The following is a 27,752-nucleotide window of genomic DNA, read 5'->3' on the forward strand; positions in this document are numbered from 1 at the left end:
TACTGTAAATGTACTTTTTTTGTAAATATATCTCAATGTGATAGATGAGACCTTTTTCTGTCACTGGCTGAGAGGTTATATCTTTCTTTTGTGACGTGGGAGTCAACTGATTGTGAAAAGAGAGGTAGAAACCATCGTGGGACCTCAGTGTTGAGGCAGATCCATTTTAGAAAAGCACGTGGTGAATTGAGGATCTGGTAACTGGATTTCCTTAGAACTGCCCATAACCTCTTTTTTTGTTTTTGAGACAGAGTCTCACTGTGTCACCCAGGCTGGAGTGCAGTGGTGCTATCTTGGCCCACCACAATCTCCGCCTTCTGGGTTCAAGCAGTTCTCCTTCCTCAGCCTCCCAAGTAGCTAGGATTAGAGATGCGCGTCACCATGCCTGGCTAATTATTTGTATTTTTAATAGAGATGGGGTTTCACCACGTTGGCCAGACTGGTTTCGAATTCCTGATCTCAAATGATCCGCCGCTATAATCCCTTACCTCTCGGAAAGTTACCTGGAACGCTGAAACCCAATTTGAAAATAGTTTTCATGTGCTATAGTTGCCATCTGAAACACTTCATGTTTTCCAGTTGCTGTTTACGTCATAGAGATTAGTGGCTAATGTTTCTGGTTGTTAGCATTTCATTCCTTTTGTTTTTTCTTTTTTGAGACTGAGTCTCACTGTCACCCAGGCTGCAGTGCAGTGGCGTGATCTTGGCTCACTGCAACCTCTGCCTCCTGGGTTCAACTGATTCTGCTGCATCAGCCTCCTGAGTAGCTGGGATTACAGATCCCTGGCTAATTTTTATAGTTTTAGTAGATACGGGCTTTTACTGTGTTGGCCAGGCTGGCCTCGAACTCCTGACCTCAGGTGATCTACCTGCCTCGGCCTCCCAAAGTGCTGGGATTACAGGCATGAGCCACCGCACCTGGCCCATTTCATTTCATTTTTAAAAATTATGCTATTTTAGGCTGGGTGGGGTGGCTCACTCCTGTAATCCCAGCACTTTGGGAGGCCGAGGAGGGAGGATCACCTGAGGTCAGGAGTTTGAGACCAGCCTGGCCAATGTGGTAAATCCTCATCTCCACTAAAAATGCAAAAATTAGCCTGGCGTGGTGACACACGCCTGTAATCCTAGCTAATGGGGAGGCTAAGGCAGGAGAATCACTTGAACCCGGGAGGCAGAGATTGCAGTACACTGAGATCGTGCCATTCCACTCCAGCCTGGGAGACGAGTGAAATTCTGTCTCAAAAAAAGAAAAGAAAATATGCTATTTTATTTATTTGGGCAATTAAGTCTAGATTTATTTGTATTATTTTGACTAAATTGAAGAAAATCTGTTTACTAAAATGATTACTGAGCTAATTTTTATTTTTCAAACTGTACATATACATTTTATATATACTTTTATTAAAAAACACATTAAAACAAATACTTGTGTACCAAGCAATCATTGAGAATAAAAATATTTCATCCAGGTGCAGTGGCTCACGCCTGTAATCCTAACACTTTGGGAGGCTGAGGCGGGCAGATTGTGAGGTCAGTAGATCGAGACCATCCTGGCCAACATGGCAAAATCCTCTCTCTACTAAAAATACAAAAATTAGCTGGGTGTGGTGACACGTGCCTTTAATCCCAGCTACTTGAGAGGCTGAGGCATGAGAATCGCTTGAACCCAGGAGTTAGAGGTTGCAGTGAGCCAAGATCGCGCCACTGCACTCTAGCCTGCCGACAGAGCAAGACTCTTGTCTCAAAAAAAAAAAAGAATAAAAATATTTCCAGTAGAGTTGAAGTCCCATATTCCCTTTAGTGATTGCATCAGTCTTGATTTTTATTTATTTATTTTTTTGAGGCAGAGTTTCACTCTGTCCCCCAGGCAGGAGTGCAGTGGCACACTGCAACCTCTGCCTGCTGGGTTCAAGTCATTCTCCTGCCTCAGGCTTCCGAATAGCTGGGATTACAGGCATGTGCCAACATGCCCGACTAATTTTTGTGTTTTTAGACAGATGGGTTTTCACCATGTTGGCCAGGTGTGAGCCACCGCACCTGGCCTGTTTTTATTTTTTAATTTAATTTAATTTAACTTTTTCTTTTTCATGAGACAGAGTCTTGCTCTGTCACCCAGGCTGGAGTGTGATCTCGGCTCCCTGCAACCTCTGCCTCCTGGGTTCAATCGATTCACTTGTGTCAGCCTCCCAAGTAGGTGGACTGCAGGTGCGCACCACCACGCCTGCTTAATTTTTGTATTATTAGTAGAGACAGGGCTTCTCCATGTTTTGGCCAGGCTGGTCTTGAACTTCTGGCTTCAAGTGATCTGCCCATCTTGGCCTCCTAGAGTGCTATGATTACAAGCATGAGCCACTGTGCCCGGCTTCAGTTAATTTTTATAATTTAAGACTAACATAAAAATCAGCTTATGGCAATAGTGATTTTTTTTGTTGTTGTTCTAGGTTTGTTCCCCAGAAAAATGTATTTTCTTTTTACCTTTAAAAAATAGAATGTGGCAGGCAATAGTGGTAGTAAACTTTTTTAAATATTAAAGCTAAAGAGCCTGCCAAATTTCTATGGCCTTTGAATGTTTTAGATTGGTGTTAATGTGTCTTGGGTGTATATTTTGGAAATTGTTTTCTATAGCCCCGCTAAAGAATAAACAAACTCTAGGCACTTAAGTTAAGGTACCTTTTGATTTCTCTATCTCAGCAGAACCTTCTAAGTCTCAGACACGTAAACCCAAGTGTGGCAAAGGAACTCATTGCTCTCGAAATGCATATATGTTGGTTTATAGACTGCAAACTCAAGAAAAGCCCAACACTACTGTTCAAGTTCCAGGTAAAGCAGTTTTCCAGGATTATAGCAGGCAAATGTTTTAGAATGCCATACTCAAAGATTAATGATAAGTAATGGATTGCTTTTAGTTACTATGATAAATTGATTCCATAAGGTGAATGTTGGTGAAAGTAAATATTAATTGCAAATTTACTTTTAAGAAAGGAGCTTCTGAAATAAAGCAATGCAATTATTAAAAAATCAGAAAGTAATCAAAACATGTATTTAAAGTATAATTTGGTTTTATTTTGTTCAGTTTATAGAGTATTTGTGAATTTTATTCAATTATCTATAGATATTCTAGACTTCATAATATAAAAGGTAGAGTTGTTGCTGCCCTGAAGACAGTCTGAGTCTGAATCATTTTACTCAGCACTTTTCTAAGCTTGGTGGCATCATCTATTCTTTCCTTTTTTTTTTTTTTTTGAGGCGGAGTCTCATTCTTTCGCCCAGGCTGGAGTGCAGTGGTGCAGTCTCAGCTCACTGCAACCTCTGCCTCCTGGGTTTAAGCAGTTCTGTGCCTCAGCCTCCCGAGTAGCTGGGATTACAGGTGCGTGCCACCACGCCTAGCTAATTTTTGTGTTTTTAGTAGAGATGGGGTTTCACCATCTTGGCCAGGCTGGTCTTGAACTCTTGACCTCACGATCCACCCGCCTCAGCCTTCCAAAGTGCTGGGATTACAGGTATGAGCCACTGCGCCCGCCTGGCGTCATCTATTCTAAAGTGATTTTGAGCCATTCGATTGTTCTGGGAGGCTGATGATGTCATGGAGAGCTAGGTGGGGGGAATCAACTTAGGATTATTCCAGTGGCTGTCTTCACTTTTACTTCTGCCTTCAGTTTGGAGGTTTCTAGCAGACAGGGAGACCATAGTTGGAATTTCTGCCAATGTTTTAATCAGTATTTGATATGATTTAGAGATTAGCATGGTTCACTATATTTGAAAACAAGAATAAAGTTGTTTTTTGTCTTTCTGTTTTGAATAGCCTTTCTTCAAGAGCTGGTAGATCGGGATAATTCCAAATTTGAGGAGTGGTGTATTGAAATGGCTGAGATGCGTAAGCAAAGTGTGGATAAAGGAAAAGCAAAACACGAAGAGGTTAAGGAGCTGTACCAAAGGTTACCTGCTGGAGCTGGTCTGTAAGATATTCTGGGACAGCACTGTTGCCATTAAGTGCCTTGTTTTTTTATGTTCACAAATGTATATGAAGAAACTTTCTCAAACTTACTCTTTCTAATAACCCACTAAAGCCAGCTTAAACACTCTAAAAGTACTTTGTAAACCAACAGTAACTTGATGTGTAGCATTCCATATTATTTCATTACGTTGTACTCCTAAAAATGGGAAGCTGTTAATAAATTATAACATTTAGGTCAGCACTCTGCATCCATGAGTATTGTAGATATTTATATTTTGTGAGATATTAACTTGTTTAAGAAAAATCCGATTGGATTACTATGGAAAAAGCAACTTGCCTGTTCTGTTTCTTTGCATACTTTGTGACCTAACAGTTTTAACAGACATTCTATTATATGAATACAGTTTTTTTGATACTATTAGATTAACTTGAAGTTTAATACCAAATATTATGCTAAGAGTAGAAAAGCTTTCTGCTGACCCCTGATTTCTTAGAAATATCCCACATAATCCAGCTTATCCCTTTTCTGTATATGTTTATTCAGGTTTACCTGATGTCTCAAAATGAAACCAAATTAAGCCTTTTTAAAGGCTGATGTGCCATTTGTATTAAGTTATCTTTGTCATTTTAAAGACATGAATTCCCCAAGCCTAATTCCTACTTAAGGAAGAGAGACAATTTAGTCCTTACTTTAGAAAATAAATACTTAAGCATAATTGTACTTGTGGTTTGTCTTTTTAATATCTTAATTTTCCATTACTAGTATAACTTTAAGCAAAATGTAAACAAAAATTGCCAAGTCTATAAGAATATATTTTAACTAAATTTTAATTCAATTCTGACCCTTCTTTGTAATCTGTTACTTTAACTCTGTCCAAGGGTTGGGATTATCCTAAATAATTAAACTGACCTTAATGTAACTGGAAATGATTTGGAAATGAACCCATGATTCAGATCTCTAAATTTATAGGTCTTTGTTCAAAGGTGTCGGGACCTAGAAATCTATTTTCCAAACTTTATTCACGGTTTCCTGTGTCCACTGGGCAAGAGAAAGGGACTTAATTGGGTCTAAAGTGAAATACTCATTTGAACCACTCTTTAGAACTATAGAGTTCAAAGATGTTATGTGTCAAGTTAGCACTGTGCTTCCTTTGGCTGTTTTCATTCAGCATATAGGAACCTTATGTTCTTAGAATATGCTTATGTTCTTAGAATATTTCTCTGTGTTATTTATACTTTTACCAATTATGAGCTATATAATTCTTTTCCATTTGCAGTAAACTTATATTGTAGACAGTCCACGCTGTAAAATTATGTAGAATCTCAAAGTTAATGAGCATGGTTTTGTGCTGGCAAGAGAAGTCTTTTGTTATGCATTTTCTAAATCTTATTTTTGTGTGTGAACATATTTAAAAAAACAAAGATCACTTACCCTAAAATCTGAGCCTCAGTAGGAACGTGCTTTTGGCCCTTTTTATTTCCATTGAAATATACTTAAATTATCTCTAGGTAAAGTGTTTTCAGATGTTTTTGATGCTGTGATTGTTCTAGACTTTATAACTTTCCAAAGAAAATGTGTCATGTTCAAAATCCAGGTTTTTTTTTTTCTTTTTAAAGAACTTTGAACCAAAATGTATATTTCCCTGTGGTAAATATTTTAATATTTTGCTTTCCTCATCAAATGCTGAGGTTTCATATAGTCTGGTATCTCCAGCTTGATAATGGGAGAGTTCTCCCTCATTTGGAGTTGATTATGTCCATGGCCTTTGGAAAGCAATGCTTGTAGTTTACTGAATCACAAATACTAGGGAATATATTTGAGGGGCCTACTTAGAGTCTTTTTCTAGTGCAGAAACATCTGTAGTGTAAAAACTTTGCCACAAACAGAATCTGCCTTAACTATGAGACTTGTGCTCCACTTGTATTCTCAGGCAAGCTCTTGGCAGAGTCAGTGCAACTCTTTATGATGATAGAGACTGAAAATGGAAAGAAAGACAGACTTCTGTGACCATAGTCACTCTTCCTTCATGGAGCCCACAGCGCACTAAAGTGAAATCTGGAGAATTTGCTGTTAGTAGTAAGCATGGTATTAGATTAGAATTATAGGCCTGTTCTCTGCTTTCTGTCTTCCTCCTCTTACTATAAAACCGTACATAGTTTTTCTAATCATTGTATCTTAACATTAAATTTATATTGAACAATTCAAAAACCAAAACAACAAGCTTTCCTTGGAAGTTTTCTGTGAGATTGGAAAATGTTGTCTTGCCTTTGAGCCACCTTGTTGCTGGACAGTCAGGGCCACAGTCACCCTAGGCTTTGAATTCCTGCAGACATCCCCTGGCAAGGAGGGCTTTGTGCATTTTGAGCTTTCCTAGATTCCTTTCATTGTGAGGGCCAGGATTCTTAGGGTGTTTTCTTTCAGTTAGCAATAACAGATACTGCTGTCTGTCCACTCCTCCCCAGCTGCTGGGGAAACTAGGATGCCTAGTGACTTATTCTTGAATGTTGCTCTTTATCACAATCCTGTTTTTTCTCCTTTGATAGCCTTCATATTGCTTACCATTTTAATCTAATTGACTGTCCTTGGGAAAAGATTAGAGTATGCTAAGACTTTTATCTTGCTTTCAGAAAGGGATCATTTATCTTTGCATTCCCCAGATACCCAGTGTACTCTATCCCTGGCAGATTAAGCTTGATAAATGGCAAATAAAGTCAGGAGGCATTTTGAATGTAATTAGCCATAACATGATATACTGTAAAGTGCTGCAGCTGTGTTACATATACTGCATCTTAAAGTCTCCTCTTTTTTTTTTTTTTTGAGATGGAATTTCACTCTTGTTGCCCAGGCTAGAGTGCACTGGTGCAATGTCAGCTCACCACAACCTCCGTGTCCCGGGTTCAAGTGATTCTCCTGCCTCAGCCTCCCGAATAGCTGGGATTACAGTCGTGTGCCGCCATGCCAGCTAATTTTTTGTATTTTTAGTACAGACAGGGTTTCTCCCTGTTGGTCAGGCTGGTCTCAAACTCTGGACCTCAGGTGATCTGCCCGCCTCGGCCTCCCAAAGTGCTAGGATTACAGGCGTGAGCCACCGTGCCCAGCCAAGGTCTCCTCTTTTATATATTAAGTTTACGTAAATGTATAATTAACTTTTCCATATCTCTTTTCTTCCAAAAAGCTCAAAATGCTTCACATAGCTTATCTTTTATACTCAACAACATTCCCATGAGGTAGGTAGAAGGCAGGTATTATTACCTTCATTTTACAAATAAAAGACTGGAAACATAGAAAGTTTAAGTGACTTGTTCAGGTTCATTTTCTTGGTAGCAGAACTTGGATTAGACCGTGACCTCGACTCACAGTCCTGTGCTCTTCCTCAGGAGCCACATTCGACTTGACCAGTTAGAAGGCTCTTAGTTGATGATGTACAGTGCCAAATTTTGTTTTCATAAAAATTGAGATGGTTTACTGTAAAATTAAAATGGGAGTTAGTTTTCTAGACATGTAACTCTCTGGGGAGTATAAAACTGGTCACAATGGGCTTTGCGTTGAAGTATCTGTCCCTCAGATCTCATCAGAAGGAGTATATAATACAAAAATATAAATTCAACCTCTGTATGTTTTCTTCTATGTTTTATGCTGGGACTCACTGGAGATCTTTGTAAGTAATCAAAGCTGGCCCTTTATCTTTGATTTTGGCTTTTAGGGAATTCTAGGGATTTCCTTTCCCCAAATTAAAACTCATTTTGAGGTGTTTGGTTTTGTCTTTTAATTTTTGCAACTTCAAAATTGATGACTCAGTTCTAGTGTACTTTATCCTCGAACTTGTTTAAAATAGGTTACTTTCTTGAAATAAATAATAATATAATGAATAGATCATGACTTGGATTTGGGTGGGGGAATTAAATACCTTTTCAAAATTGCCATCAGTGTCATCTTGGATGAAGAAAGTTCAGTGGTTAAAAGCGTCTTCTGAAGTGTGGTCGTAGTTGGTGAGGTTTATTTCAGTTTGGCTTCTCATTTTAATTTTCAGATGTATATCACTTATATGTGAAAAGTACTGACAAAAATAATTTATGAAATAAACACAGTAGGGCATGAGGTTGTGTTATTTGTGAGGCAGCAATGGAGCATGACTTGTAGTCAACAAACATGGGTGTCCTGATCAAAGCTCTGCTGTGCTATTTGGCAAGACTATGTGGATGCCTCTTGTAGAATGTGGTTAATAATACCAGCCTATTTCATAGGGCACTGTGCAGACTCAGCATTATGGTGCACAGCTCCTTGAACTCATAGGAGTGGCACTTAACTGGAGCTTTGTGTCGTACTCATCAAACATCTTCCCCCAGACAATGATTCTTCTGATTCTGCTAACTCTGGACAGAGTTTGCATTGTCTTTTGAGAAAAATGAATGTATCACTTAGTCAAAAAACTGTAAAAATACATAGACTCTTTCCGATGCTTGCTTTCTCAGAGCCCTATGAGTTTGTCTCTCTGGAATGGCTGCAAAAGTGGTTGGATGAATCAACACCTACCAAACCTATTGATAATCACGCTTGCCTGTGTTCCCATGACAAGCTTCACCCGGATAAAATATCAATTATGAAGAGGATATCTGAATATGCAGCTGACATTTTCTATAGTAGATATGGAGGAGGTCCAAGACTAACTGGTAATTCAAGATGTCCTCTCTGTTTAAAAAAGAGCAGCTCATTAAATCTTCATCTTACGGTCTTTATGAGTGTGGCTTATGATGATTTGACCCAAACTATGCTAGACCAAATATTCCTTACACTTTGCACAAAGGATTTGCTAAATAAAGTAGAAGTTAAGCAACTGATGCTATTCATAGAGGGTTGGTTGGGGTTTTTTGGTTTGTTTCTTTTAACCCCTCTCAAAGCAGACAAAATAGGACCCTTTTGAGAAAACTGTCTGGTAGTAGTTTGTTACTCTGTGTAATACTGTTTAAGGTACTTGAGCCCTTGTCTGGTTAATTGCAAGTTTGTGCCTCCATGTTATGGTGAGTTTTTTTTTTTTTTTTTTTTGAGACGGAGTCTCACTCTGTTACCCAGGCTGGAGTGCAGTGGCTCAATCTCGACTCACTGCAACCTCCGCCTCCTGGGTTCAAGTGATTCTCGAGCCTCCCGAGTAGCTGAGATTACAGGTGCGCACCACCATGCCCGGCTAATTTTTGTATTTTTAGTAGAGACAGGGTTTCACTGTGTTGCCCACTCTGGTCTCAAACTCCTGGGCTCAAGTGATCCACTCAACCTCGCCCTCCCAAAGTGCTGGGATTACAGGCAAGAGCCACCGCACCCGCCCGGCTATGGTGACTTCTAACAGTGTGTGAGCTGTAGATGGTTACTTAGTTTATGAATGGAAGCTACTTGATTCTACCTTAAATGTAGAGCTATATATGACCACATAGTACCCACGGTTTATTTTGTTTTGGCTGCCTTTCTGTTCTGCCTCCTTGAAACATTTTTCTTTTTACATGAGTAGCTGCCAACACAATCCTCCCTCCAATTTTCAGATGAGGCTGTAGGAAATTACATGACACCTCCCTCCCCAATACACTTTTTCTGTAATTAAGTGCTGTTTTCTAATGGTATACAACTTATTGCATAAAACTTGATATTTAACTACATGCTGCAGGCCTTCTGTTAAACACGACTGGAGTTTTGCTTCCTAAATTTCTGGGAATTTTTGTTTTTGTTTTTTTGAGACAGTGTCTCACTCTGTTGCCCAGGCTGGAGTGCAGTGGTGCAATCACAGCTCACTGCAGCTTCAACCTCCTCAGGCTCCCGTCTCAGTCTTCCAAGTAGCTGGAACCACAGACATGCACCACCATGCCTGGTTAAGTTTTGTATTTTTTGTAGAGATGGTGTTTCATCATGTTGCCCAGGCTGGTCTCGAACTCCTAGGCTCAAGTGATTGACCTGCCTGGGCCTCCCAAAGTGCTGGGATTACAAGAATGGGCCACCATATCTGGCCTGTTTTTTTTTTTTTTTTTTTTTTTTTTCCTGAGACAGAGTCTTATTCTGTTGCCCCAGCTGGAGTACAGTGGTGGAATCATAGTGCACTACAGCCTAGAACTTCTAGGCTTCAGCAGTCCTCCCACCTCAGCTTCCCAAGTAGCTAGGACTACAGGCACACATCACCATGCCTTGCTAATTTTTACATTTTTTGTAGAGACAGGGTCTCACTATGTTGCCCAGGCTGGTCTCAAACTCCTGTCCTCAAGCTACCCTCCCTGCCTGGCTTCCCAGAGCTCTTGGTGGTATGAGCCACTATACCTGCCACTGTTCTTAATTCACAATGAATAAACCATGCAATAGGAAGAGCGTTCACATTTTAGATGATTCCTAAAACTTCTTTGTGTTTTAAACCAGGCCCTTCATTTTGCTTTTCCTTTTAGTGTGCTTTGAAGATCACTTTCACATGAAGATCATTATTTATAATTATCAGCTATATTTAACCCCCCCCACCTTAGAACCTCAGTTATTTGATTATCATCTTGTAAAGATTGCATGTAAACCTTGTCAGATACTGTATTTAGATACTTTTAATGTAATACAACATTTTGTCTCTCATTGTTCTTTATGCAGATAACAGTATTGCCGTCTTGGTTTCTAATTGTCTTAGTAAAATAATTTAGGGTATATACCAATTTGCCTTATTGCCAACATTTGTGACTTTGGTTTAGAATGTGTCTGTGTTTGTGAAGTGCTGAAAACATTTTCCTAACAGGAAGTCTGTTTGAATGAAATATATTTCCTTTCATTCTTTCTTGCCTGTAGTGAAAGCCCTGTGTAAGGAATGTGTAGTAGAACGTTGTCGCATATTGCGTCTGAAGAACCAACTAAATGAAGATTATAAAACTGTTAATAATCTGCTGAAAGCAGCAGTAAAGGGGTATGTTGCACAGTGTACATTGTTTATGATAAACTAAGAAGTTTTCAAGAGGTCATAACCAAGCATCTCGTTGTTTATTAAAAATAGGAAGTTGGGATTTTTAGAAGAAGGGTGATAAAGTGGATGGTAGAGCCAGATCAAAAGTAAATTTTGCAATGACTGCCCCTGTGGCAACGATAAAGAAAACTGCTGAGTCAGATAGCCTTTGCCACTGTATTCCATCCTACCATTTGATTGGTGTGGTTGGCTTGAAGGTAGGAAAAGCAGGATAATATTTAGAATGGAAACAAAATATTAGATCCCTGCAGTTCAATAGTGAACAGAGAAAGTGACCGAAATTAGGAAGTGGGTTAAAATCAATTACATGTACAGTAGCTGATGTTGAGTGTTTGTAATTTACTTTAGTTGTTTTTACAGGCAAAGAAGGGAGGACAGTGTTTGGAAATATTACTTGTATGATTTAACATTCTCTCTGTTCCACAGCAACGATGGATTTTGGGTGGGGAAGTCTTCCTTGCGGAGTTGGCGCCAGCTAGCTCTTGAACAGCTGGATGAGCAAGATGGTGATGCAGAACAAAGCAACGGAAAGATGAACGGTAGCACCTTAAATAAAGGTAACACTTTAAATCTATGTGTAGATCATTGTGAAACTATACCATGAAAATGTAAGTGGGCCAGGCACGGTGGCTCATTCGTGTAGTCCCAGCTACTTGGGAGGCTCAGACGGGCAGATCACTTGAGCCCAGCGGTTGTGCCAGCCCCACTGCACTCCAGTCTGGGTAACAGAGTGAGACCCTGTTTCCCTAAAAAACAATTTTAGGCTGGGTGCGGTGGTTCATGCCTATAATCCCAGCACTTTAGGAGGCCGAGGCAGGTTGATCACTTGAGGTCAGTTGTTCAAGACCAGCCTGAGCAACATGGTGAAACCCCGTCTCTACTAAAAATACAAAAATAATTAGCCAGGAGTGGTGTTGCACACCTGTGGTCCCAGCTACTCGGGAGGCTGAGGCAATAGAATCGATTGAACCCAGGAGTTGTAGGTTACCATGACCCAAGATTGCGCCACTACACTGCAGCTTGGGCGGCAGAGCGAGACTCTGTCTCTTAAAAAAAAAAAAAAGAAAAAGAAAAACCCAAAAAATGAGCAAAATTGGTTTCATACCCATCCATGTAATTTTAAAGACAACTTTTATTAAACTACAAGCTCTCACAAGTAGCTCAGAGCAAATAAAAGATTTTTAAGCTATTGAAATTCAGCAAGGACTCAGCAACTCACATGTGAAATTTTCCTTTATAACCTATCATGCTTCGGGCTCAAGCTCTCTCTAGTTAATCACATGCAAAATTAATATTAATTCTGTTCTAGGCTAAGAGTTTAAAGAAAGGTTAAGTCTACTGCAAATTGGCATAATATATTGTATGCTCAGTACATTTTGGTTTTGGATTATCTGCCACACTGCCTTTGTCAAGTAAATGAGCTTGTACTTCTTTATCTTTCATCAAATAGAGGGGGCAGCTTTTAAATAGCTTTTTGCTTGTAAATTCTTCTGAGTTTCCTATGCTTTCAAATCAGAAATTATGTTGTTGTAAAGCAAACACTAAATTTAATTTTATAATCAGTGGTTCATAAGATGTCAAGGAAATTTATTACTTTAATGTTCTTGACCTTTATTAAAATATTCTGTATTTTCTGCATTCAAGCATTTCATATCATTTGTATCATTATTTTTTATTTTTTAAGTTTTTATTTTATTTATTTATTTATTTGAGATGGAGTTTTGCTCTTTTTGCTCAGGCTGGAGTGCAGTGACGCAGTCTCGGCTCCCTGCAATCTCCGCCTCACTGCAACCTCTGCCTCCTGGGTTCAAGCGGCTCTCCTGCCTCAGCCTCCCAAGTAGCTGGGATTACAGGTGCACACCACCACGCCCAGCTAATTTTGTATGTTTAGAAGAGACAGGGTTTCACCATGTTGGCCAGGCTGGTCTTGAACTCGTGACCTCCCAAAAGTGTTGGGATTACAGGCGTGAGCCACCGTGCCTGACGAGTTTTTATTTCTTTTAAATTCTAGAGATAAGGCCTCACTATGTTGCCCAGGCTAGTCTCCCAACTCCTGTGCTCAAGCGATCCTCCCACCTTGGCTTCCCAAAGTGCTGGGATTATAGGTGTGAGCCACTGAGCCTCGCCCATTTCTGTCACTTTATATTATATTTATTTTATTTGGTATTGATCTTCCTATCTCACTACCTTACTTTTTGGGAAAACCAACCCAGTATTAGTTTTAAACTCTTTGAGCTGTGATTAACATTTTCAAACTTGAAGAGTTTTTACTTTTTTTTTCTTTTTTGAGACTTTTTTTTTTTTACTTTTTTGAGATGGAATATCACTCTGTCCCCCAGGCTGGAGTGCAGTGGCGTGATCTTGGCTCACTGCAACCTCTGCCCCCACGCCCCCCGCCCCCCGCCCCTCCTCCCAGTTCAAGTGATTTTCCTGCCTCAGCCTCCCAAGTAGCTGGGATTACACATGTGCCACCATGCCCGGCTAATTTTTGTATTTTAGTGGAGATGGGGTTTCACCATGTTGGCCAGCTGGTCTTGAACTCCTGAGCTCAAGTGATCTGCCCACCTTGGCCTCCCAAAGTGCTAGGATTACAGGTGTGAGCTACTGCACCCAGCTGAGTTTTTACTTTTGATTAAAATGTTTTATTGTGCTATATAATTCATGAACTTAACATCAATTTGAGTTCTAGTATCCTGTCATTTGAAAAACCATACTATAATTTTAATGATAACATGTGACTTAGTGTTAAATATTTATTTACTGCTTTTTAAAACCTCTTTAATTTGGGAGGCCGAGGTGGGCAGATCACAAGGTCACGAGTTCGAGATCAGCCTGACCAACATGGTGAAACCCCTTCTCTACTAAAAATACAAAAATTATCCAGGCGTGGTGGCATGCACCTGTAATCCCAGCTACTCAGGAGGCTGAGGCAGGAGATCATCTGAATCCGGGAGGAGGAGGTTGCAGTGAGCTGAGATGGCGCCACTGCATTCCAGCCTGGGCGACAGAGCACGACACCGTCTCAAAAAAAAAAAAAGAAAAAGGCCTCTTTATATATCAGTGTCCCTTCATTTTTAGTAAAATTGGATGCCATAATAGAAAGTGCCTTCATGTTGGCATAGCTTAAAACTATTTTTCATGTTGCTTTCAGAGTAATATGTCTCTATTCTCCTTCCCCCATTAAAACATTTCAAAAGCTTCAAGCAGCACAAATGTGACAAAGTAGAACTTCAAAGCCTTCCCACCAGATACAATCACTGTAAATAGTGGCTTTTTATAATACAGCTCATATGGGCACAGTTGTACATCTCTCCCTGTCAAAACATACAGCCCTTTTTATTGATTAATTGCATTTTGTTTTGTGGATCCATTATGTTTATCTGATTCTATTTTAATTTTTTACATGACTATGTACACACAGATGTGGTGAGGGTCCTTTTGTGTCCTGTACTTACATCATTACAGAATTTTCCGATTATTTCTGAGAAATAAGTTCCTAGAAATTGCTGGATCAGAGAATTATAAATACTTACAATTGCCACATACTGACACATATTGGTAAATTTTCTTCAATATATGCATATTAGGGGGTTCATTTTTGCATGCTTTTGTCAACATAAAGAATACATCCGTCACATCAGTTTTGTTTTGTTTTGTTTTGTTTTTGAGATGGAGTCTCCCTCTGTTGCCCAGTCTGGAGTGCAGTGGTGTGATCTCGGCTCACTCCAACCTCTACCTCCCGGGCTCAGCCTCCTGAGTAGCTGGGATTACAGGCATGCACCAGCACAGTGGGCTAATTTTTGTATTTTTAGCAGAGAGAGGTTTTTGCCATGTTGACCAGGCTGATCTTGAACTCCAGACCTTAATCTGCCCACCTCAGCCCTCCAAAGTGCTGGAATTACAGGCATGAGCCACCGTGCCCGGCAGTCACATCAGTTTTTATCAGCCTGATATAGGAAGTTAGACTTAGCAGTGTTGAGGCTTAACGTTTTCCAAAATGTCATTGAGGTTGACCATCTTCTTAGGCTTGAGAAGTTATTTGTGTGTGTGACAGAGAGAAAAAGAGGAGACAGAATTAACTGGTTGTATCCTTCCTTTGCCCATTTTTTTACTTGATTTTTGTGGGGTTTTTTTGTTTGGTTGGTTGGGTTTTTTTTGTTTTGTTTTGTTTTGTTTTTGTTTGTTTTGTTTTGTTTTTTTAGACAGGATCTCTCTCTTTCACCCTGGCTGGAGAGCAGTGACGCAATTGCAACTCAATGCAGCCTCCACCTCATGGGCTCAAACAGTCCTCTCACCTCAGCCTCCTGAGTAGCTGGGACCCCAGGTGCGTGCCACCACGCCCAGATAATTTTTGTACTTTTTGTAGAGATGGGGTTTCGCCATGTTGCTCAGGCTGGTCTTGAACTCCTGGGCTCATGTGATCTGCCTGCCTTTGTCTTCTCAAAGTGCTAGGATTACAAGCGTGAGCCACTGTGCCTGGCCTCTACTTCAGTTTTTGAATGATTAGTAGATATTTTTTGTATGTATTAATTGTAGTAAAAATGTGTGAAGTTCTTAACCTGGAAAACCCATGGATAATTTTTTTTTTTTGGAGACGGAGTCTCGCTCTGTCGTGCAGTGGCGCCATCTGGGCTCACCACAAGCTCCGCCTCCCGGGTTCCCGCCATTCTCCTGCCTCAGCCTCCTGAGTAGCTGGGACTACAGGGGCCTGCCACCATGCCTGGCTAATTTTTTGTATTTTTAGTAGAGACGAGGTTTCACTGTGTTAGCCAGGATGGTCTCGATCTCCTGATCTCGTGATCCACCCGCCTCGGCCTCCCAAAGTGCTGGTATTACAGGCGTGAGCCACTGCGCCTGGCCCCCATGGATAATGATTTTAATCATACTTAAGGATTCTTCATTTGATCCTGTTCCCAGTATATACAACTATAAATTGATAGTGACACAGTGTAAAAAAGTAAGAAAAGCAGATACTGGAAGAGAAATGTTAACAGCAAAAGCCAAGTTTTTATTATATAGTGGTCCACCCTTATGCAAGGTTTTGCTTTTCATGGTTTCAGTTAACCTGCAGTGAACTGCAGTCTGAAAATATTACATGGAAACTTCCAGAAGTAAACAATTCATAAGTTTTAAATTTCACACTGTTCTGAGTAGCATGATGATATTATATCTCATACCCTCCTGCTTCATCCTGCCTGCGACATGAGTTTTCCCTGTGTCCAGCTTATCTGTGCTATACATGCTACTGACTGGTCACCTAGCAACCCTCTTGGTGCTCAGATTGACTGTAGGAGTGCCTGTGTTCAAGTTACCCTTATTTTACTTAATAATGATCTCAAAGTGGAAGAGTGGTAATGTTGGCAATTCAGGTATGTCAAAAAGAAGCCACAAAGTGCTTCCTTTAAGTGGAACGGTGGAAGTAAGTTCTTGATTTAAATAAGGAAAGAAAAAAAATCGTATGCTGACGTTACTAAGATCTATAGGAACAAATCTGTCTGTGAAATTAAGAAGGAAAAAAATTCATGCTAGTTTTGCTGTCACACTACAAACTGTAAGTTATGGCCACAGTGTGAGTTAAGATGGAAAAGGCATTAAACTTGTGGGTGGAAGACATGAACAGAAATGTGCCAATGGATGTTTATCGAGTTCGGTGGTAGGTTTTAGGCATCCATTGAGGGTCTTAGAACATACGCCCTGACTGATCAGCGGGGAGTACTCTGTTTGATGATAAAGGTTAAGTCCTTATTTAATTTGCCTTTAATGCTTTGTGTTCACCCCCAAAAAGTGTAGGTAGGTGAAAATGACATGCCATGACATGACATGTAGATGATTAACTTGGTTTATGACACAGTATTCTCGATACTTTGACTAGAATTAATAGAAGAATTCCATTTTTTGAATTTAAAAAGGCACATTTTCTTGCATAACCTAAATCTTTAAAAGTTAACTGTCATTGAGATGTTCCTCTTTCCTTTTAAGGGAAAGAAATATAACACTTTTTAGCAGAACTGTGTAGGAATCACATGGGTCTAATTTTCAGAGTTTTAAAGTTTTCTTTGTTCCAAATTGTGCAGAGTAGTATATCTGCTACTCTCAACTTTAAGTACACAATAACCACAGCAGATATCATTTGTATTTCTTTTGATTAGATGAATCAAAGGAAGAAAGAAAAGAAGAGGAGGAATTAAATTTTAATGAAGATATTCTGTGTCCACATGGTAAGCTAGAAGCATAAATGAATTCTGTTTTATTATCCTTTTTTTTACTTTTAGCTTCTACTGCCTGGCTTTCATGCCAGTATCTCTCACATCTTACCTGGGAAAAATTTTTTTTAATAGAATTTCCCCATATTTAGAGGAAATCATTGGAAAAGAAACTTCTTGTCACTTGTTCCATTGAAGTGCTTTTGAATTTGAAGTATTGAATTTCAGTTGTTTCCCATGACTGTCATTGTCCAAGTTAAACACTTTGAGAATAGTGCTCGTATGTTTCTTCTTCTTCATCTTGTTAGGGCTATCTATGGTTTTTTATTTATTTTTTTATCTGTGCAACAAGATCTCTGACTGTCACTGTCCTAGCTTAGTGCAGCATCAACATCCTGGGCTCAAGTGTTCCTCCTGCCTTGGCCTCCTGAGTAGCTGGGACCATAGGCATGCGCCATCACACCCAGCTAATTTTTAAATTTGCCTCCCACCTTGGCCTTCCATAGTGGTGGGATTATAGGCACGAGCCACTGGGCTCGGCTTGGTTTAGTTTCTTGTTTGTGTATTGACCAGCTGCTGTGTACTATGTGCTAGATAATTTTTTAAAAAGCTAAATTCTAAATCCTTATTTAATCCTATGTATTGGTTCATGTATTTCTTTACTTGGTCTTGGTGAATGCTTACTTCTAATAAGTAGCTTTTACAAGATGATCGTGCAAGGGATTCATCATATATTAGGCATAATTTTCTATTCTAATAGCACCGTGAAAGTCAAGCAGGTGTCTGTTTCTCAAAGCTTTCTACTTCATAAGTTCCCCTTCCCACCTCCAAAGAGTCTGAGCACTGAGTGCTGTAGCTTGCACCTATAATCCCAGCTACTAGGAAGGCTCAGGTAGGAGGATCGCTTGAGCCCACGATTTTGAGACCAGTCTGGGCAACACAGCAAGACCCTGTCTCTAAAAAAATATTAAGTGGGTTTGGTGGTATGTGCCTGCAGTTTCAGTTTCTCAGGAGGGTGAGAGGATCACTTGACCCAGGAGTTTGAGGCTAGAGTGAGCTATGATCACGACGCTGCACTCCAGCCTGGACGACCGTGCGATACCCCATCTCTTTAAAATAAAATCAATAGGACAATAAATTTGACACAGAAAAGTTGGCTTGTCAGTGGTTCATTTTGTTAACCCATGTTCATGCGTTTCTTGTTATGTGGTAATTTATTGCTAATATTTAGGACTCCTGTTGATCCTAATGAATTCGTAACTGTAGTTCTTGTTTCATCAGTTCACTGTGAACCAGTGGATGATGTCTCACTCTTATCCCTGATGCACATTGGCACTTTTATATGAAGTGCCCTTGATGATACTAGTGATGGTGGTTGCCACTAGAGTAGTACTAGCATTCTGGATTATCTCACTGCACTTTAGCTTGCGAGGTGAGTGGCATTCCCATTTACAGGCCACACAACTAGGAAGGGGCCATCCTGGGGTGTGTGTTTGGGTCTTGGTCTCTGTGAGTCCCAAGTTCCTCTGTTCTTTCCATCGTATCACCCTATGTGTCTACTGGTTGGTCTTTTACACTACAGGTGCACAGCAGGAGAAGATGAGTTGACCTCGTGAGTGCTGAATAGCACGAGGAAATAAACAGGGGAAGGAAGTTTGGGTGAATAGCCAAAAGGAGGTGTATTTTTCCAGTGATGCTCTCATATCACCTTTTCTAACCTTCACAGCATAGATGTGGACATAGGATTGGTGCCTCCATATTGAGAGTTGAAGCATCTGTGGCAAAATACTGTGTCATGCTTGGTGCTACCACTTGAAACAGTGCTGGAACTTAGATTGCCCTCGTGCTCCTTAGCTCACTGACCTTTGCTCTGCCTTCCCACCTCTTATCATGTCATTTCAGTACTGACAGTTTTGAATACAAAGCATGGCAAAGCCGAATGTTGTTTCAGGACACATACTCCACTCCCCAGCCTATCAGAAATTGTACATAAGAGGCCAGGCACGGTGGCTTCACACCTGTAATCCCAGCACTTTGGGAAGCCAAGGTGGGAGGATCACTTGAGTCCAAGAGTTTGAGACTAGCCTCGGCATCATGGCAAGACCCCATCTCTACAGAAAGATCAAGAAATTAGCCAGGGGTGGTGATGGTGTGCATCAGTTTTCCCAGCTACATGAAAGGCTACATTGAGAGGGTTACCTGAGCCCAGGAGGTCGAGGCTGCAGTGAGCCATATTCACGTGCCACTGTACTCCAGCCTGGGCGACCAAGCAAGACCTTGTCTCAAAACAAAACAAAAAAGAAAGAGAGAGTGAGAAAGAGAAAGAAAGAAAGGAAGGGAGGGAGGGAGGGAATGAGAAGGGAGTGAGGGAGGGAGGAAGAAATTGTATACAAGGGTTATTTTTTTAGGCTGTTATCTTGATCTGTAACTCTAGTGTTTTGATGCCATACTTTGTTCTCTAATATTTTAAAGGATAGTATGACTGGGTGTGGTGGCTCACGCCTGTAATCCTAGCACTTTGGGAGGCTGAGGCAGGCGGATCAGTTGAGGTCAGGAGTTTGAGACCAGCCTGGCCAACATGGTGAAACCCCATCTCTACAAAAATACAAAAATTAGCTGGATGTCATGGTGGACGCCTGTAATCCTACCTACTCGGAAGGCTGACCCAGGAGAATTGCTTGAACCCAGGAGGTGGAGGTTGCAGTGAGCCAAGATGGCACCCCCGCATTCTAGCCTAGGCAACAGAGCAAGACCCTGTCTCAAAAAAAAAAAAAAAAAAGGATAGTTTTCTACCTTTGTTTTTGTGTTACGTTATCTGTCAGCATACCATGCGTCCAGGGTAAAATGTTTCTGGTATAGGATACCCAGCCTTACTTAGAAATCCACTTTACTCATTAAGTTTCTGTTAAAACCGCTTTCTGGAGGTGTGCTGATGATGTTGGTAGGAGGAGGATTATAGTGGGCAATTATTGAATGTTTACCATTTGCCTGTAGTTTTCCACATTTATAAATATTAACTCATTTTACCTATTTTGTTTTGTTTTTTTTTGAGATGGCGTCTCACTGTGTCGCCCAGGCTGGAGCGCAATGGTGCAGTCTCAGCTCACTACAACCTCCACCTTCCGGGTTTAAGTGATTCTCCTGCCTCAGCTTCCCAAGTATCTGGAACTATAGGCATGTGCCACCAGTCCCAGTTAATTTTTGTATTTTTAGTAGATATGGGGTTTTGCCATGTTGGCCAGACTGGTCTTGAATTCCTGACCTCAGTTGATCTGCCTGTCTTGGCCTCCCAAAGTGCTGGGATTACAGGCGTCAGCCACCATGCCCATCCAACTCATTTAATCTTATAACAACTCTGTGCTATCAGTATATTATCACATCCATTCTACTGATGAGTAAGTAAACTGAGGCACAGAGAGGCAAGAGTCACCTGTCTAGGATCACCATACTGAATGGATAGTTTTGCCTAGGTATTTAGTTGTCTGTTGGAAATATTTTTTCCGTGAAAATTTAAGAGACTTTTGTGGTAGTGCTCTGGTGGACGTACCATTCAGAAGTCCAAAGCCATTGTTTCTTGGTAATTTTTCTCCACTTCAGTTTCTGGTAGGCTTGTAAGATCTTTGTCCCCAATGTTGTACGGGTTCATTTATTATGCTAGGCACTCTGTGGAAGCCAGGTGTGTTTTGGAGGGGCTTGGTGACTGAGCTTCACTAGTTCGGAGCCCCAGCTGGCTTGTTTCACTGGGAAATTCCCAATGGCGCTGTCTGCTATTGGGCCACTAAGGTTTTTCCATAAGTATCTTTCATTTGCCTGCCTGGAAAATTCAGACCTGCTGTCGCTCTTCGGAAGCTGTAGAAAGAAGAGGACTTAGGAGTCCCTGCATTCAAGAGTGGAAAGGTTTAATTATCCCTGTCTCAGCTTGTCACTTCATTTGTCTCTGTGTTTTGTGTCCCCTGTTCAGGGGCCTTAGGTTTTGTTGTCCTAGAATAAGCATCTAGTCTTTTGTGGCTAGAGGGGGCAGTGATCTCAAGGGCAGAGAAGGGGACTGAGCATCTAACTACATACTTCTTAAATAGACTTTCCATCCCTTCTCTCATTTTTTGTAAATCCCTACCTTTACTTCATGAGGACCCAGTTTTTGGGTCTGTGGGACAGTACTGCAGTGTAGCAAATCTGGTTACTTCTTGACTTTTGCCAACTTAGAGTTAATTTTTATTGTGTCTCATTAACCTTCTTTTAAACCTTTATAATTTTTATCCCTGTTGTTGCCTCTGTTGTCTTCATCATTATAACTGTATGTCTTTTTTATATATATATAAATAATTCCTTTGGTGTGGTGGTTCACATCTATAACCTCAGCACTTCAAGAGGCTGAGGCATTTGAGAGCAGCCTGGGCAACATAGTGAGACCCCACCTCTATTTAAAAAATAAAATAAAAATTAGGCAAAGTGGCACACGGCTGTAGTCCTAGATGCCCAGGAAACTGAGGCACAGGAGCATTGCTTGAGCCCAGGAGACTGTGGTTACAGTGAGCTATGATCACGCCACTGCACTCCAGCCTGGGTGACAGAGTGAGATCCTGTCTCTAAAAATAAAAGTTTTTTTTTTTTTAATTCTTTATTGTGATTTGATGATGTTTCATGAGGCACTTAAAGTAAATGCAGTTTTAAACATCATTTTAACCTGGAAAGTCCTTGATTTAAATTTTCATATTTTTATAACAAAACCCCTATATATTTCTAACGTGTTGTATGTATTTAATGTATCACAGGTTTTGTGTGAATTAGTCATTGGATTATATTCCATTGGAAGATTTACTATCCTAGAGTTCAGTATTTGTTGCAGATATTATATAACAAGCTTTATAATACAGATATTATATATATCAAGCTTTCTTACCCATTTTACTTTTTATTCCTTTAAGTGAATAACCTTCCTATAGCTTACCTTGTTTATTACACCTAGTTTGCTTAGACGATGGGCTGTGTTTTGTTTTGTTATTTTGAAAGTACTTCTTGAGATGTCCTGAGGCCCAAAGTATTATATACAGTTTGAACTAGATTGAGGGTGAGGGGTTGAGGGTCATTTATCCAGTATCTAAATTCATTGTTAACTAGATTTCTCTTTTTACCAAAGAATCTTTGAGTTTTAGATATTCTAGTTATGTTTACTGAATTGAATCTCTCTTCACTGCTTTGATCTTGTTTTGGGAGGTATTGCTCATAGAATGGATTTAGTTGATTGGCTTTCTCTTAAAATTTAAGAAATAACATGTTTCATTGCAGGATACAAGTTTAATTTCTAACAATTTATGTGTCCCAGTGAAAAGAGCAACCCAAATTTATTTAACTATTTTGAGGTCATAGACAATATTCAAGTATATTTACTTCATTATCATTCATTACATTAATTTAATTAATTGTATTAATATTCATAGTTAATATTAATGATATATTAACAACTACTATGGTAGTAATTATTAGAATAATAGGAAATTATATTTAGAAGCTCAGCTAACAAGTAGAGTGAAGGACTATATATTTTTATTACCAACTAGACTACAGTAAAATGACTATTTAATATTATTCTGATCTCAGAAATGAATTTGGGTTGTTCTTTCCTTGTCATATGAAAAACACTCATCCCACGTAAAAGCCAGTCACTACCTAAAAGTACCCCCACATCAGAATGAAGCCGTGCACCCACAGTGTCTGTGGTCTCCTCTGCTCATTTAATAGTAAAGTTTGCGTGTGCATTCCCATTATTGTTTCCTCATAACCACATGGGGTTATACCACACACAAAGAAGCTCTCTTTTTTTTTTTTTTTTAAAGCATAAAAGGGAAACCATTTAAATATTGTAGTTGCCGTGGAGTTCTTTCCAAATCAGGTCATGGAAATCTACCTTAATCTTTTTTATGGTTACATTGTATTTCACATAAGGACTTACTAAGTTAAGGTTTGATAATCCAATTAACCTTTTTCTTTCATTTTTAAAAATAAATTCCCTAATTGTGTCTGAGGATGGGCACGTTAGAATAAGTTTTCATAGACTCACGGGAAATTTAAATTAACAGCCCACCCAGAAGGAAAATACATGTTTACATTCTGACCCCATTTCTCTGGTAACAAGTTTATTAAAGCAAAATAATCTTTTGGAGATTATTCAAAGATCCAGAAGAGGTGAGGGGTAGAAGTTAAGTTGCATTCTGAGGTATTATAAATTATAGGGACCAGGCATAGTGGCTCATGCTTATAATCCCAGCATTTCTGGAGGCTGAGGTAGGAGGGTTGCTTAAAACCAGAAGTTCGAGAGACTCCCTCTCTACAAAACAAAATATTAGGCGGGCATGGTGGCTCATGCCTGTTAGCCAAACTACTCAGGAGGCTAAGGCAGGAGGATCGCTTGAGCCCAGGAGGTCGAGGCAGCAGTGAGCTATGATCGTGCCACTGTACTCCAGCCCAGGGGACAGAATGAGACTCTGTTTTCTTTTCTTTTCTTTTCTTTCTTTTTTTTTTTTTTTTTTTTTTTTGAGACGGAGTCTTCCTCTGTCACCCAGGCTGGATTACAATGGTGCGATCTTGGCTCACTGCAACCTCTGCCTCCCGGGTTCAAGTGATTCTCCTGCCTCAGCCTCCCATGTAGCTGCAATTACAGGTGCACACCACCACTCCCGGCCAATTTGTTTTGTATTTTTAGTAGAGACAGGGTTTCACCATTTTGGTCAGGCTGGTCTTGAACTCCTGACCTTGTGATCCACTCACCTCAGCCTCCTAAAGTGCTGGGATTACAGGCGTGAGCCACTGCCCCCGGCCTGTTTTCTATTAAATAAATAAATAAATTTTAAAATATATTATGGGGTTTGAATGAGCTATAGACCTGGGTTTGTTTGTTTGTTTGTTTGTTTTTGTTTTTTGAGACAGAGTCTTGCTCCTTGCCCAGGCTGGAGTGGAATGGCACAATCTTGGCTCACTGCAACCTCTGCCTCTTGCATTCAAACGATTCTTCTGCCTCAGCCTCCTGAGTAGCTGAGATTACAGGTGCCTGCCACACACCTGGCTAATTTTTGTATCTTGAGTAGAGACGGGGTTTCGCCATGTTGGCCAGGCTGGTTTCAAACTCCTGACCTCGTGATCCGCTCTCCTCAGCCTCCCAAAGTGCTGGGCTTACAAGTGTGAACCACCAAGCCCAGCCTCAGACCTAGTTTTGTTTTGTTTGTTTTGTTTTGTGTTGTTTTGTTTTTTTGAGATGGCGTCTCTCTCTGTTGCCCAGGCCAGAGTGCAATGGTGGTTATCTTGGCTCACTGCCACCTCTGCCTCCTAGGCTCAAGCAGTCCTCTTGCCTCAGCCTCTGGAGTAGCTGGGACTACAGGCAAGCACCACCATACCTGGCTGATGTTGGTATTTTTAGTAGACGCAGGGTTTCATCATGTTGGCCAGGCTGGTCTCAAACTCCTGACAAGTGATCCACCTGCTTCAGCCTCCGAAAGTGCTGGGATTACAGGAGCAAGCCACTGTGCCTGGCCTATAGACCTGGTTTCGTATCCCAGCTTTATTACTCACTAGCTGTACTCTGCCTGGTTATATTCATCTTTCTAAATTCATTTATTATGGAAAGTGTAGTATGTATTTAGAAAGCTCATGGCTTTATTACTCTTAATAAATCTGTAGGTACCTTGCCAATGGGTGCAGAAACAAACATATGACTTTAGAAATTTAAAGATAGTTTTCTGGGTAATGACCGATATGGGTAGATAAGTGAAGTTCACTAACTTATTGCTTGGGAACAGCTGAAACAATAGTAAGTATAACCACAAGTAGAGCCAGAGGAGAAAGGTCCTGGCAAGGTGGCGGTGACTAGTATTATTTTTTTATGTCTTCTGGGATTTTTGAAGATTGAAGGGGATCTTCAAAATAAATTGCAAATAGCAAACAAGTTGGTGCTTGACTGGAGATGGTTTTCAGATTGAACAGTAGATTGCTTTATCTTCTGTTTGAATTGATAACTTTGAATTGATAACTTAAGGCAGTGGTCTTGTGATGGCTGGACACAGCTTACAAAATATTATTTTAATGCAGTGTGATTTCAAGATTAGTCAAATGGGAGGCAATAAAGTCTGCAGGAAATGATAACCTTTGAGTGTGGGAGTAGATGTAATTTTGTTAAGCAGCACTTGCCATGGCACAGAGGTCCCAGGACTCCTGGAATCCCATTTTTGACTACTTCCTTCCTTGCAAGGAGAAAGAAAATGCACGGTTTTAGCTTTGTACGTTTGTTTTTATCTCATGATTTTTTTTTCAACCACAGACCTAGATTAAGGACATAAAATTGAGGTTAATGGCTACCTCCTTTAGAATTAAAATGAAATCGGAAATTCAGAAGTTTTTGAAAACAAGAAAAGAGAGCTAGAAATACCAAACTTTAGCAAAGCAAGAAAAGCGCACCTGTGGATTTTTCTTAAGTTTAAGAAATAGGAAATAGATAATGACTTTTTTTCAGCTGTTTTTTTTTTTTCCAAATATATTTTTTTAAACTCAGGTGAGTTATGCATATCTGAAAATGAAAGAAGGCTTGTTTCTAAAGAGGCTTGGAGCAAACTGCAGCAGTACTTTCCAAAGGCTCCTGAGTTTCCAAGTTACAAAGAGTGCTGTTCACAGTGCAAGGTACTGAACGCTACTGACATCTGGGGAAATGGCATGCCACCTCCCTGGGTTGACTTCCCAGGGGAATTAACACTGTACTTCTGACGGGGGTGTAGGGAGGAGGCAGGTCATGTGCTGTCAGCAGGAGACAGTTGATTGCTTCATTCTCTTTCAGATTTTAGAAAGAGAAGGGGAAGAAAATGAAGCCTTACATAAGATGATTGCAAACGAGCAAAAGACTTCTCTCCCAAATTTGTTCCAGGATAAAAACAGACCGTGTCTCAGTAACTGGCCAGAGGTATAATGATTCCCACAAAAGAAAGAATGCATCTTTTCTTTTTAAAGCCCTTGCCAAATTCCCAGTGAGCTATTTCAGAACAACCCAGAACTTCTCATATTCTCATTTGTTTAGTTATCTAACCAGGGGATTTACTCCAGCCTGCTATTTTTTGGTAGAGGACTGTGTTTTCATTTTATTTATAAAACTTGAATAAGGACAACCAAAGTATATTATAAGGAATTTGTGTTAAGCAGGCGGTGAATTGACGGATACTGTTTTGTGATTTTTGTGTTCTAGGATACGGATGTCCTCTACATCGTGTCTCAGTTCTTTGTAGAAGAGTGGCGGAAATTTGTTAGGTAGAAACAAAATATGTTTTATTTCCTTTATTGTTATTATGATTTGGTTGACTCTGGTATTTTTTAAGATATCGTGGATTCTGTTTGTTGTACCCTTCCTTCATGGTTACTTTCACCAGCATACACTGAAAGCTTTCTTTTCTATTAAGTTAAATGAATAAGCCTAAGAAACACATTGAAATACTAATATTTTCTTAAATATATCTCTGATTTTGAAATAATTATTTTAAAATCTTCTCTTTCGTCATGCAGTAATTAGGTATATTTCTCCTCCTTGTCTCATTTGAGTAGAAAGCCTACAAGATGCAGCCCTGTGTCATCAGTTGGGAACAGTGCTCTTTTGTGTCCCCACGGGGGCCTCATGTTTACATTTGCTTCCATGACCAAAGAAGATTCTAAACTGTGAGTTCCTTCTCTTCATGTGATTTTTTTTTCTTCTTTTCTCTTTTTGATGATTAATAAAATATGTTTAGGAAATTTCTCATCTGACATAGTCTGTTTTAAGAATTTAGTCCTTTGCTGAATTGTGGGGTTTTTTTTCCCCTTTTAAAAGAGAAGAAGACTGCTTCTCCAGGAAAGACAAGAGGCTGCCCGAGGCTATTTGTCTTTTTGCTCATTCCTTGTCCCTCTTGGAGACAACACAGCCACCCTTTCTCTTCCCCTGCTGCTGGTGACCAGTGCTGAGACCTCTTTTCCAGAATCACAGAATCAACATGGTCTTGGTTATAGGTTTTGTTCTGCCATGGCCAGGCTTCAGACAATTAAAGGAGGAGGCTAGCAGGGTGGCAGAGCAAAGCCACTGCACTGGTCATCTGGAATTCTAGGGTCTTAGAACCCAAATTTTATTCCATGCTTTAAGTACTTCCAGAAGTGTTCATCTGTGAATTTCTCCCCTGATTTTACCAAAAATCGTTATATACGAGAAGGTAGAATGCTTCCAACATTGTCAGAAAATCAGGAAAAGGAAATTGGAACACATAAATAAAAATGCCCTTGGGGTTAAGCTAGAGTTTTATTATTCATAGTTCAGTACTTTAACATCGTTTAAGGGAGTTCAAAGTTTATATATTCTCTACATTTTCTCCCTCCTCTTTCTCTCCCTCCCTCTCTGCGTCCCGCCTTCCCTGTTGCTCTCTCACTCTCGCTGTGCATCTCTCTTCTCTTTCCTCCCTCCCTTTCTTCCTGTCGTTGTTATTGCAAATGTCAGACTTCCAGGAAAATACACCAGTAAGCAAATGTGTGTTACCATTCAGTTTAAAAGTTAAATGGTTCAAATATGATTAAAGGCCCCACAGTGCTTATCCTTCTGTTGCTACTTCTCTTTCTCCCACCCTTCCTCTC

The 27,752-nt window shown here is 40.1% G+C and overlaps 1 protein-coding gene across 13 annotated transcripts in view; it reads left to right on the forward strand.

The window, feature by feature from the left end:
* USP48 (ubiquitin specific peptidase 48) overlaps positions 1–27,752 on the forward strand; it is a 107,581-nt gene that overhangs the window by 53,591 nt on the left and 26,238 nt on the right. For 8 of the 13 annotated variants that reach the window (XM_009450256.5, XM_063784920.1, XM_009450266.4 and 5 more), the window contains 10 exons: positions 2,692–2,820; positions 3,803–3,952; positions 8,429–8,626; positions 10,755–10,869; positions 11,353–11,483; positions 17,076–17,144; positions 25,669–25,793; positions 25,948–26,070; positions 26,350–26,411; positions 26,703–26,813. In XM_009450256.5, the coding sequence (XP_009448531.1) occupies positions 2,692–2,820; positions 3,803–3,952; positions 8,429–8,626; positions 10,755–10,869; positions 11,353–11,483; positions 17,076–17,144; positions 25,669–25,793; positions 25,948–26,070; positions 26,350–26,411; positions 26,703–26,813 (1,213 nt within the window). Of the gene's footprint in view, positions 1–2,691; positions 2,821–3,802; positions 7,615–8,428; positions 8,627–10,754; positions 10,870–11,352; positions 11,484–17,075; positions 17,145–25,668; positions 25,794–25,947; positions 26,071–26,349; positions 26,412–26,702; positions 26,814–27,752 lie in introns of those variants that run through there. The other 5 variants (XM_063784909.1, XM_009450252.4, XM_063784923.1 and 2 more) reach the window with 3 other exon arrangements.

The sequence above is a fragment of the Pan troglodytes genome, chromosome 1 (assembly GCF_028858775.2).
Source record: "Pan troglodytes isolate AG18354 chromosome 1, NHGRI_mPanTro3-v2.0_pri, whole genome shotgun sequence".
In the NCBI taxonomy this organism is placed as follows: domain Eukaryota; kingdom Metazoa; phylum Chordata; class Mammalia; order Primates; family Hominidae; genus Pan; species Pan troglodytes.